This window comes from Ovis aries, chromosome 15 (assembly GCF_016772045.2).
Source record: "Ovis aries strain OAR_USU_Benz2616 breed Rambouillet chromosome 15, ARS-UI_Ramb_v3.0, whole genome shotgun sequence".
In the NCBI taxonomy this organism is placed as follows: Eukaryota; Metazoa; Chordata; class Mammalia; order Artiodactyla; family Bovidae; genus Ovis; species Ovis aries.
In genome coordinates, this window is record NC_056068.1 from 7,158,427 (window position 1) to 7,171,382 (window position 12,956).

Genomic DNA, 12,956 nt, shown 5'->3' on the forward strand with positions numbered 1-12,956 from the left:
CCATCTCTCTCAGAGTGATGGCTCTGGGGAAACAGATGAACTAAACAAAGTCCCTCCTTGTGTGGAGCCCAGGAGGATGTAGACAATAAGCATGTAAACAAGCCAATGAATAAAGTAATTGGCATGTTATGAAGGATACAAAAGGCTTCTTAGGTGGTGCTAGTGGTAAAGAACCTGCCTGCCAGTTCAGGAAACATAAGAGACACAGGTTTATTGTCTGGGTTGGGAAGCTCCCCTGGAGGGCAACCCACTTCAGTATTCTTGCTTGGAGAATTCCATGGACAGCGGAGCAACAGTCCTGAACTGAAGGAACTTAGCATGCACAGAGCACGAAGGATACAAAAGGCCTAGCTTTCTCAAGATCTATTTTCATGGGGTGGGCACAGAAAGCCATTTGAGGAGCTTATACATTGATCTCAACTCCAGAGGATCAGACAAAGCAAGTCAGTCAGGCAAAGACTCTGCAAGATAATGTTGTGGGAATTGGGAACAACAAATTCAAAGGCCTTAAGTTAGAAAAGAGCAAATGAAAGACCACCTATGTGGTTATTAAGTTTTCAAAAAAGTATTATTGCCATAGGTGTGGTGTGTTGTGGAGCTGCTTTAATTTGGGATGATTGGCACATCATGTACTAAGGTCCACACATTCATCTCTAAAATAATCTCAAAGAAGTATAAATTTTCACTTTCTTATTTCCACGAACACCATTTGGATATGTCCATGGCCTCTAACAAAATAAAACATTAAATTAATAACTTGCCACCATGAGGCTAGGTGTTCATAAGTAGATGGCTGTGATGCCCCCAAATTCCCTTTGTCTGGATCCTTTCCCTCTGGTTATGAACCTGTCCTCACCCTCCATGCTTTAGCTTAAAAACTGAGGGGTGGAAGTGAGCTTGATTCTGGTCAGCATGTTTAATGATGCCTTTAAAGCATAAGTCACAGTTTGAAATTCAGGAATCATATCTAATATTATAGGTTAATATCATATTTTATATCATTATGAAAATTAATGATTATATTATTTTCAAATGAATATTAAAATATGTTGAAGTTTATATTTATCTCACAAATTCATAAATTAATGGGGTTTGAAGGACTCCAGGGATTAACTAGGGCATTCTCTTCACTATCAGGAGAGATTATAGGATTTCAGCTTTTCACCTAGTGTTCCACAGCTAACCTGAAGGCAGAACCAGATTTGAGTTTTCAGGCTTTTGTCAAGAGTTCTTCTACAGACCTAAGCCATCTCTCTGGTTAATTTGGTCAATTATATAATCTTAATTTTTTTTTAAGTTGATATCAAGTTAAAAAAATACAGATATTTTCTTGACATTTTTAGAAAGGGTGAAAGAGAAAGGGAAATAGCTACATGAAAAAGGATGTTATCTAAGGAATATCTTCACAATTATATATATTTTTATAAATCTTGTCAGGCTTGCCATATTTTTCCTATTATTTTTCCTATTATTATAACTCAGCTAGATAATTCTTTATGTTCTTCATTAAATACCAGGACACAGCACAGTACTTTACGTATAGAAGATGCTCATAAAATACCTGTTTAATGGATGAATGTGTGCATAGCCTACTTTACTTCAGCAGTGTGCTATAAATGTGTGGCCATTTATAGCATCAAAGAATTGGAGTTAAGGATTTTAATTGAATTATTGAATTTCCTTGGGCTTCCCTGATAGCTCAGTTGGTAAAGAATCCACCTGCAATGCAAGAGACCTGGGTTTGATTCCTAAGTTGGGAAGATCACCTAGAGAAGGGAAAGGCTACCCATTCCGGTATTCTGGCCTGGAGAATTCCATGGACTGTATAGTCCAGTGGGTGGCAAAGAGTTGGGGATGACCAAGCGACTTTCACTTTCACTTTACTTCTAACAGAAGAGGAAATGGCAACCCACTCCAGTGTTCTTGCCTGAGGAATCCCATGGACAGAGGAGCCTGGTGTGCTACAGTCTATGGGGTCACAAAGTATCGGACACAACTGCAGCAAGCAAGCACTCATTAGCTCTAACAACGTAGATATCACTGGGAAATAGAAATCATGGCTGTCTTAGTAAATGGTCTTGAAGTTTCTTTACCCCTGAAAAAATTTTCCACCTCGCAAAATATATATCTGGAGATACTGTGTTTTGTTCAGTTTCTCCTACTTATTTCTTTGTAAAGCCATTTTCCCTTTAGAAAATGTGTTAAAGAGGTTTCTAATCTTTCTCTTAGCATGTTAATATGGTGCTTTACCACCTCTCTTGCAGATTGCTTTCTTTGTCATTTGCCTCTTCAAGCATATGTATTATTTGAAAAGTGCTGCCCAGATAGGATATTATACAGATCCTAAAATTCAAATAGATGTATTAGTGCTTTCTTGACACCTGGATCCTATCCCTCAACAAAGTCGTCTCCTGGTGTTTCCTCAGGAGTCTCATCACAGTCTACTGCTTGTGCAGATGGTGTTGTCAGTGGTGCTGGACTGCGGCTCCCTCACCAGTGGACTTCTGAGATCACCACTATTATTTTCTCAGCTTGTTTGCCTCCCCCTCTACTAAGGAGACAACTGTGGGAGTGTTAAAGCATGACTCTCGTGACAGCATGACTGGCAGCCACGAAGTCTTAAGACAGTCCTCAGACAACCTCTGATGAACACACCTAAAACATCTATGATTTCTGTTGGAAGACAGAATATTAAGCAAATTAAATTAAAATGGCACTATACATATAGAAAAGATTATGTATATAAGACTATTAGTTCATATGTGTAACTATCACATATGAAACTATGAGATAATGCCATCACATTATTTAAAAATTAAATAAGAATCAACTTCTAATTCTTTTCAAATTACAGTTTGCACATAGTAAACAATCAAGTATAAGGAGCTCAGAAGATTTCCAGTTAAACAGTTTCACTAATCCTCCAAGACAATATCAGGTAAGCATGAGGTTTTAAAGAAATAGACTAGTTATTTGTAATATTTAGAAACTCACACTATGCAATTATTGAAAGGATAATGACCTGTTATATTTTTTCAGTAATAATGCACTAATACAAAAAATATTTATTAACTACCACGTACCATGCACTTTCTAAGTACTAGAGATATAGAAGTAAATAAAATAGATTAAATCTTGCCATCATGGAAATTAGACCCTACATGTTTATTGTATCAAGACTATATTACAAAAAGCATAAAGAAGAGAGTAAAAGTCACCTTAAACCCTATTACTGAGCAATTAAGACTTACTTTTTGTGAATATTCTACCAGATGATTATATGTATGTGTGTGTATACTTTTACATACATTTTAATATTATTATAAAAATGTTTATGCAATATTGGGCTTCCCTGAAGGCTCAGTGGTAAAGAATCCACCTGCCAACGCATGAGATGCTGATTTGATCCCTGGGTTGGAAAGATCCCCTGGAGAAGGAAATGGCAACTCACTCCACTATTTTTGTCTGGACAGAGGAGCCTGGAGGGCTACACTCCACAGCATCACAAAAGAGTCAGACAAAACTTAGTGACTAAACAGCAACAACAACAAATATGCAGTGTTTTCTAAATGAGTTAATAATATATAATGAGTAATAGTTTTCCACTTCGCAAAGCATATAATCATATTACTTTTAATGGATGTACTGTATTACTTTGTACAAATAAATAATCCCCTATTGATGAACATTTAGGGTTTATTTTTCCACTATTATAAGGAGTACTACTATGAAGAGACTTGTTTGTATACCTAATTACATCCTTAGAATAAGTTCTTGAAAGTGGGACTTTATTATCTATCACTTAATTTTGGGCTTAGGTAGTAAGATTTGGTTTAGCTTTATATCCATCCCCTCAGGACTTCCCACATATGTGCTGAGCCTCTTACTATTTATAAAAAGTATATAGAAAAAGCAGTATCCTCATGGTAGAAGCCAAGTGCTAGAGAAATATTTTTACATTGAAACTAGCCATTCCTAAATTATCAGAAAATATACAATCAAAACTGGCTACATTTCTTGGTAATGGAGGGGAAAATCTATAAATGAGGCACATTTACTTAACTTTCCATTCCCACAGGCCGAAATGCACACCTTTGACTCATCCAGCTAAAAGGCTGTGTCTTGTTCTAACATTTTTCAAGTAAAATACAAGCAATGAATATCAAGGATTACATGCTTGCTCTAAACTTGCTCTTTTTTCATGAATTAACTTTTGAGTCATTAGCTCTGGTGATGTGAAAATTTACTTTAAAATCTGTAGATAGTATACATTCCCTATCAGATAAATCGTCTTAATCTCTCATAGCTATCACTTCAAAGCATTTACTAAAGAGAGAAAGATTCAGAAGCTTATTCCAAATGAGAGCTTGGTCATGAACATAAAACTAAGATGGATTTCTCCTTTCCCTGTCTAGAAAATAATGAAGAGGCTCATTAAAAGATATGTACTACAAGCCCAGATAGACAAGGAGAGTGACGAAGTGAATGAAGGTGAGTTGAAGTCAGCCCATGAGCATAAGCCACACCTGGGGCCTGAGACTGAGCTGAGGGAGAGCTGGAGAGGTGGGCATGGCATCCCACCGGGCATCAGCACTGCCTCATGCTGGGGAAATAGAGGCTATTTCTCCAAAAGGGCAGATGCCGTTGGCTAGATAAGTAACTGTGGTCATCCCTTAGTCTTTGTGGGAGATTGATTCTAGGACCTGTGTCAATACCAAGTTCCTTATCTAAAAAAGGAGCATTGTATTCCAGTCTATTCTTTATATTCCAGATGCAGAGCCTGCAGACAGGGAAAGTAGAGTGTACTATTTTTGTGGGGAGCTTTAGAGGGAGAGGACTTCCCTGGTAGTTCAGACAGTAAAGAATCAGCCTGCAATACAGGAGACCTGGTTTGATCCCTGGGTCAGGAAGATTCCCTGGAGGATGGCATGGCAACCCACTCCAGTATGCTTGCCTGGAGAATCCCAAGGACAGAGAAGCCTTCACAGGGTTGCAAAGAGTTGGACACAGATGAGTGACTAATGCTTTCTCTTACACTTGGAGGGAGAAATAAATGGGTGGGGAAAGTGAGGGTCCATTGCCCCCAAAACCCTGTAACATTTGTTGCCAATGTTTCAATTATTTTAGGAGGACTTTCATTATAAGTTTTCTCTATAATCTTTGCATTACCCAAAATACTTAGCTAAGAAAACAGAAATCTTTCCTTTGAAAAGATTCAAAATATAGATGTGTGTGGAATTAAAACAGATTTTGATCTGTACAGAATCTCTAGTTTCTCTGCATTACATATTTACAATTGACTTTTTGTCATTCTTGTTTTTCAAAGGGGAATTGAAGGAAATTAAACAAGACATCTCAAGTCTCCGCTATGAACTCCTTGAAGAAAAAACTCAGAATTCAGAAGACCTGGCAGAACTTATTAGAAAACTCGGGGAGAAATTATCAATGGGGCCAAATCAAGAGGAAAGCAATAGATAATGCAGAGACTTTCTTAAAAATTCATATTTATTCGTCCACTTGAAGCCATATTATTTTCTGATTTATTTTTTTAAGTGCCACTGTGACCAGCTTTTAAAAAAGAAAAAGTTCAAAGATAACTTGGGTCATCCTATCATTTGGAATTCTACTATTTAATATTTATGGTGATTAAATTATTCAGGTTAAAGATTGCAGATTATGATGAAAATTACACCCAACTGTTTGGTACCTTTCTTCATAAACTGCTTTCTTGGGTCTATTTTGATGATGTGACTGCCATGTAGCATCTGTCTGGGGATCATTTAGGCTGGCAGGGCAAAGACACTGCACTGTGTTATTTCCCCTGATGGTAGCTTCAGGCATCTTCTTGCCTGTTCTGTGGACCCCCTGATGGTGACTTCCAGACTTGAATTTAGAGAAAAATAATCTCTTGCCATTCAGAAAATACTATTTAATCATCTACCCTTCTTAGTCCCCACAAAATAGGATTGATATTGTCTGTGCAGAGTGGTGTTAAATCACTCCTAAATTTTCTGATTCATCTCTTTGGATATGTTACCAGTGAAAAAGTGCTGCCTTCACTGAATCTTGGAAACGTAGTTCAGTGTGTGTGTGTGTGTGTGTGTTTGTGTGTGTATGTGCACACGTGCATATGAAATAATTGTCCTATTTTCTTTTGCAGCCAGTATAGACACTTAAAAACTCTTTAAGTTGTAATTTTTATTGTGTCTAAAAAGATGTTGGCCAAATAAGAACCTTTTATTGGAGAATTTTCAAAGCCACAGACAATTGTGGTTATTTGGTCAAATGACAGCACGATTTTGTAACATTTCCAAGAGTCCTTATAAGTGATTTCCTACATTTGGCATCAGATGGAAAGGAGAAAAATGTGTAGACAGAACTTGCAAATACTTATCTGTTATTCTCTGTATATTCTACCCTCCTCTCAAAATATATAAAACAAGAATTTGCATTCATGAGCATTTACCAAGAGGTTGCTATTATATATTGATAACATGAGGCAATATCTAAAAGAAAGAAATGAAGGTTCACACTTCAGCTACCCAGACTATCAATATTTAGATGATGCTGGGAATTGACTGGAAGTGCTGCTTTAAACTCAATAAAGAGAGGCTTCATATGCAAAATTTTATTTTAAGGATAAAATGGTCACAGAGAATCTGGTTAGCCCCAACTTTGATTTCGTTTACATCAAAAAACCTTTATGTAACCAGGTCCAAAAATTTAGCTGAGATTTTATATTAGGTGATTTTTGTATTTATGGTTATCAATTAATTGAAAAGTTATTTAGTGATACAGAAAAGGTCTGTTTTCAAATGTTTATGACAATATTTGAATCAGAAATTGTAAAAATCAAACTCATACCAAATGCACTACCCATGAATTAAAATAACCTAAATGCAAAAACCTTGTGTGTTATGCCATGCAAGAGATTGGCCTCCATGCCAAGCAGCATTCTATGACAGCAAATGGGCTTGATTCTAGAAGATTCTACAGAAGAAATATTTAGCTTCCTCAGCACTCCAGCCACCAGGAGCACCAGCAGCTCCACAGGGGCCAGGCTCACCAGGTAACAGTTGGTGAGATGGACTGACTTTTAAGTTTGATTGACCTGACAAGATGTAAGTTTTAGGAAATGCAACAGGCATGATGGTGGGCTCCCTCAGTAAAAGGCAAAGTGCTACGTGTTATTATTCAAATTATATGTCCTGAGATCAACATATTTCCTTCAAAGGGCAGCTGAATTGGCATCTCTTCTCATTTCCTTTTAATTGGAAGATGAAGAGAAACCAAGCATATTTTAAGAAAGGGTTTAAGAATTCCGGCAAGAGCTTCTTAATTCAAGGCATATTGGCAAAGGATGGTCAGAGCACAACCATCCTGCAAAAGTCTCAAGACCACTGGCTTTAAATCATGTATTCATTTTGAATCTGCTTAACCTTTTACAATTAGGGGATTAAGAAATTTAAATGTGTTTATCCAAACTGTTCTCCCTCATACTTCTTCTCTGAGATTTGGAGCTTTCTGGACTTCAAGTCCCAGAAAGAGGACACAACAGTGATGTCTAATACTCTGACCACACCGCTCCTCCCTGAGGGCTAAGCCTGCCCGCTCCTGGGCCTGTTCTACTCTGCTGTTCTTACTCTGAAATTGAGAAATAATACAAATTCAATGTGATTTTACTAGGTGTATAAAATTAATCACCAGAATCTACTGTCTGCTTAAAACTTTGCCAGGGATTAAGAGATAGAAAATGAGTCTGACCTCAAGGAGACTGCAACCAAGTAAAGAAATGGGGCTTAATAACAACTACAAGAAGTGCTTACTGAATACTCACCATCTGCTAAGTACTGTGATCAATGCTTTCTGTGCTCTATGTAATTTTATATAACTTAACACTTACAATGGGTTTTCCTGGTGGCTCAGTGGTAAAGAATCTGCCTGCCAAGCAGGAGATGCAGTTCAGTCCCTGGGTCGGGAAGATCCCCTGGAGAAAGAAATGGCAACCCACTCTAGTATTCTTGCCTGGGAAATGCCATGGACAGAGAAGCCTGGCAGGTTATAGCCCATGGGGTCACAATAGAGTCAGGTATGACTAAGCAACTAAACAACAGCAACCAATGCTTACAATAGCTGTATAAGGTAACTAGTATTACTAGCCTCATTTTAGAAATGAGAAAACAGAGGCTATTAGTGGCTAAGTGACTTGGATATAGAGTAAGTATCAGAATCAGGACTAAAACCTAGGCCTGCTTCACAACAGAGGTCTCACACATACCTGGGATCTTGACCGGCTAATCTGCAGTATGATTACATCGGTGTCAAAGCTCATAGTTCAATCTGTAGGGGAAGAAAAGTGACCTGTACCTGAAAATCCACAGTTCCATTGTATACCCAGTCCAGAGGCACATAATCACATTAGCCAAGGAAGGCTATGAGTAAAGAGAAGATCTGATTTCAAAAGGACTGCAGATACAAAAGAGAATAAGAGATGGAGATGTATATTAAGGGGAGAGGGGAACATAGAGTGAGCAAGACCAAGAGTTGGACATGAGTGTGGGGCACAGAGGAAGAGAATGAATTCAGTGGCTGTGACTCAGGCTGAGGAGAACAGATTGACTTTGGACAATCTATCCCACCCATCCAGCACTATTCCTGTATGAAAGAATCTTATCACTATATGAAAAGTTAAAAAAGAAAAAAATATACTAAAATTTCAAGTAAAATGGAGAGACTCTATGCAGCAGTATTTGCCAACCAGGAAGCCTGACCTAAAAATGCTCCAACAGAATCATTCTGGACCAATATCCAGCTTCAGGCCAAGGAAGAAGAGCTGTTTCTCCAAGTGCCACAGTCTAAGGATGACCTTCATCTGTTCCAACAAGCAGGTATGGCTTCCTTCTTCACCCTGAAACCATCCCTTGGGGTCACATGCTAGGTGTTCCCACCGCTGTGCTGAATGGTGCTGGGTGGCAGGTTCTACCATAGTTAGAGCCTCTGCCCAACTAGAGGCTGCAGGTTGAATCACTAAAGAAGCAGAAAAAGGTACAAATTCTTTTTTTTTAGATCTGAATCTCATTTTCATATAATTAAGAAAAGCTTTTTTAGTAAGTACACATTGTTTAAAACTGTTTATTTTTAAAGTACATTTTAGTGTTTTTTTAATAGTTTAGCCTAATCTAAAAATGATATAGTATACATTAATATATCCTTTGAAAGTGAGATAAAGGAAATGAGCATATAATCTCTGTTTTATAGAATACTGGAACAAAAAGCCCACTTCAATATAGGCAAACACTTTGAAGTACAGAACAATAAAATATTATAGAATAAAAAGGTAAATTTATATCCTGGTTGAATTAGCAATAAGAAAAAATACCAAAAAAAATCAGAACTAAAATATTAGCAGTATCAAAAATTTGGTCTTCATCTGTTTTGAGCATCTATCACTGTACAGAAGAAGTCATCTAGAGATTAGCTCAAGGTGGCAGTAGAAAAGTTCACCCACTTATGAAACTACCAAAATCACAACTAACTGCTGTACAAGCATCAACAAGAAAATGCTAGAACCTACCAAAAAGGATGTGAATTCTTGACCCAGACCTTTGTGTTGTACTTGGGAAACTTATCTGATCAGCTTTCCAAGTGAGCAAGTCAATCACAGGTGGTGTAGGAGTATAGCTCAGCATCTTACCACTGACAGTCAAGTTCAAACTTCAGCCTAATAGCTGTTACCATAGAAAACATTGACTTTTCTGAGTATTTACTTTTATATGTGACTAGCTGAGGTTAGAGATACACCACAAATAAAAGACTCAGGTATTGAAGGCAAATTAATTGCATCATTAGAATGATTGCTCGAAGTTTCTTCTTTACTTTGTATTTACAGCAACGACTGTAAATATTTCTATGGACACTTTTAAAAACTTTCCCAGTATGAATTTGATAACACCTGTTCTCAAATCACAGAAAGCTTTCATTTTGAAATCAATTTTTGATGAGACTTTTGTACAACTGAGTAAATAGCTAGAGACGCTGACCAACTGTATGATAGGCTTTTTTTATATTAATGCCATTTGACAGACATTTATCCAGTGTAGGTGGATCATGGGGTCATTGATTCAAGTTTTTCAAACTCTTTGAAAATGACAAAGCAAGCACCTAACTTATTCAATGATAAGGGGAATTATACCTATTAAAGAGATCATATTAGTCATAGTACTAAAAAATAGTTTTTTAGATTCATAATAGTCATCGTACTCCCTAAGTATAATGTTATCGAAGACACTGAAGTAAAAACTAAGAGAAATATTGGTATGTACTGAATCTAAAAATGGTTTACTTTCTTCTTTTTCTAATGGCCACTCTAAAAGCCATAAGCTTCTGTCATTATCTACTGATAAACTGTAGGAACAGTGTGTGAAAGGTAGACAAATAGGCATGCCCTCTAGTAAATGCACAGAACATTAATATTTTTTCCTAAATCATTAGAGGAAACCTTGATGACGACATTCAAGAAATGAGTTTTGAACGTGACTGCCCTGCCTTTTTGTCCTCATCATTGTCCATGAAAATAGACTTCTGTATCACTACAAGAACAGTCTCAGAATAAATTTACTAATTATCATGTCTGAGACTAAAAGTACTATGGCAACTCTCTGCTTCTGCCTTAACCTTTCCAGTATGTTGTGATTTGGTCATCTGACATTTACCCTTCACTTTCCTTCAGGAAATGAACTATCCTTCAGAATAATTGGAAGAAGTAAAATTTCAGTGTACATGATGTTAACATTAAAAAATGTTAACATGTTTTCATATTGCTGCTACTATTAATATGTAGAATATATATACACATATATACATAGTTTGTCATTATATTTAGCCTGTAATCATATAATGCACGTAAAATATATGCCTCATATATATATGTATATATAAATCAAAACAAAGACATTTTTCAAAATATGGTTATAATCCTAGAAAAAAACAATTATGCTTGGGCTTCCCTGGTGGTCCAGTGGTTAAGAATCTGCCTGCCAATGCAGGGACATGGGTTCGATCCCTGCTCCTGGAAGATCCCACATGCTGCAGAGCAGCTAAGCCTGCTTGCTCTAGAGCCGATGTTCAGCAACAAGAGAAGCCACTGCAGTGAGAAGCCTGCATACTGCAGTGAAGTGGCCCTGCTGGCCACAACTAGAGAGAAGTCTGCACACAGCAATGAAGAACCAGCACAGCCACAAAAAATAGATAATGCTTATAAATCTGCACTTTTTGATTGTTTCTTTTCTCATTTGTCCTTTTCTTTCATTTTCATTTCAGTGATTTCAACTTTTCCCTCTAGTCTCTGTATCTACCTCCTCTAGAGTTTCTTCAGCCTAGTAGTTCAGAGCATACGATCTAGAGCCAGAACATGTGGGTTTGAATCTGACCTACGACAATCATCAGCTGTGCATTTGTCATTAAGCTGTTTAACCACTCTGGGTATACTTATCTAAAATCTACAGATGAAAAGAAGCTAATATCACCTTTTGCATAAACTTTCTGTGAGGATAAAATGAGTTAATACACCTTAGACTCAGAAAATCATTCTTGCCATGTATAAGTATTCAGTTAATGGTAACAATTGTAGAGAAAGAATGTGGTTCTCAAATTCTACCGTCTTAAACCTCTCCTAAATCTCATAATATTGTATGAAATTTATGTTTTAACTCATGTTGCTCTGATCAGTTGGAAAATGTGTCTGGAGCACTGTGCTAAGAAGGGATTTGTTGAGATCAGTAAGAAAGAAATATACAGAGACTATTTAAACAGTTCTTGCCATACAGATGGGAAGTTGGCCCTCTGGCCCAACTTCAAGGAAGGTTTTCCTTCCTTGAAAAAAGAAATCATATTTGAATAATATTTAGAAAACTCTTAAGGCATATGTATTATTTTTGATTGTGATAATTTTGTATTGTTATAAAATATTATCACAAAATATTTTAGGGCAGGTACTCTATTAGATCTCAATCAAAAAAATTTATTTAAAACCTATTATATTTATTGCAATGTTCTGGGTGCCATTGCCAATAGCAGTAATAGAAACAGTAAACAAGTAGTTTACGTAGAATCAATAGTTCGATGGGACCTACTTTAATTCATTCATCCTAGAGAGCTATACAACACTTGAGAAGAAATTCTTTACCATCTGCCAAGTAGAAAATGAAGCCCGGACTCATTTGTCAGTGTGTTTTGACCTGGACTTTACACAAGGAGTATCTAATGCTACTTTTGTTCCAGGAACTTTTATGCATCTCCCTGCCTAGTACAGATCCTGGGATGTTGTGAGTGTCAGCAATAGGTGGCTTATTCAGTCATTTCACTTAAAATTCAAACAATAATCAGGATTCATTTTCTACCCTCCAGGAGCCTTAGTCAGACACAGGAGTCAGACATGTCACCTGTTCGATGCTGTGAAAGCCCCCAAAGGGAGCATTAAGGTATTGGGGGAGAGGTGTGTTATTTCATGTCAATGAGACTTCTGGTTGGAAGTAACATATATTTCAAACAAACCTGCCCATACGCTGACACACTGTTCTTTCCACCTCCTGGAAATAGCGGTATTGGAAATACATCTGTGGTGGCTTGGCACGATGCTTGCTCTCATATAGGCTGTCTTAAATAATGTTTCCCAGAAGCAGACTTGGAATGAAGCCATGCTCCCAGGCCCAGGACAAACTGATGAAGAGCTGGGAAAAGCAGAACAGGGAAGGAGAAATCCTCACAAACGTGTGATGCAGGCAAAATCCCACTAAGGCTTCATTTTCCACTTGGCAGATGGTAAAGAATTTCTTCGCAAGTATTGTATGGCTCTCTAGGATGAATAAATTAAAGTAGGCCCCATCAAACTATTGATTCTACGTAAACTACTTGTTTTCTGTTTCTAGTACTGCTATTGGCAACGGCATCCAGCACAC

General features: G+C 37.2%; 1 protein-coding gene across 1 annotated transcript in view; it reads left to right on the plus strand.

The window, feature by feature from the left end:
* TRPC6 (transient receptor potential cation channel subfamily C member 6) overlaps positions 1-6,906 on the plus strand; it is a 159,331-nt gene extending 152,425 nt beyond the window's left edge. The window contains exons 11-13 of the mRNA XM_015100877.3: positions 2,855-2,938; positions 4,416-4,491; positions 5,327-6,906. Coding sequence (XP_014956363.2) covers positions 2,855-2,938; positions 4,416-4,491; positions 5,327-5,478 — 312 coding nt within the window. The 3' untranslated portion in view covers positions 5,479-6,906. The remainder of the gene's footprint in view (positions 1-2,854; positions 2,939-4,415; positions 4,492-5,326) is intronic.
* Positions 6,907-12,956: the final 6,050 nt, after the last annotated feature.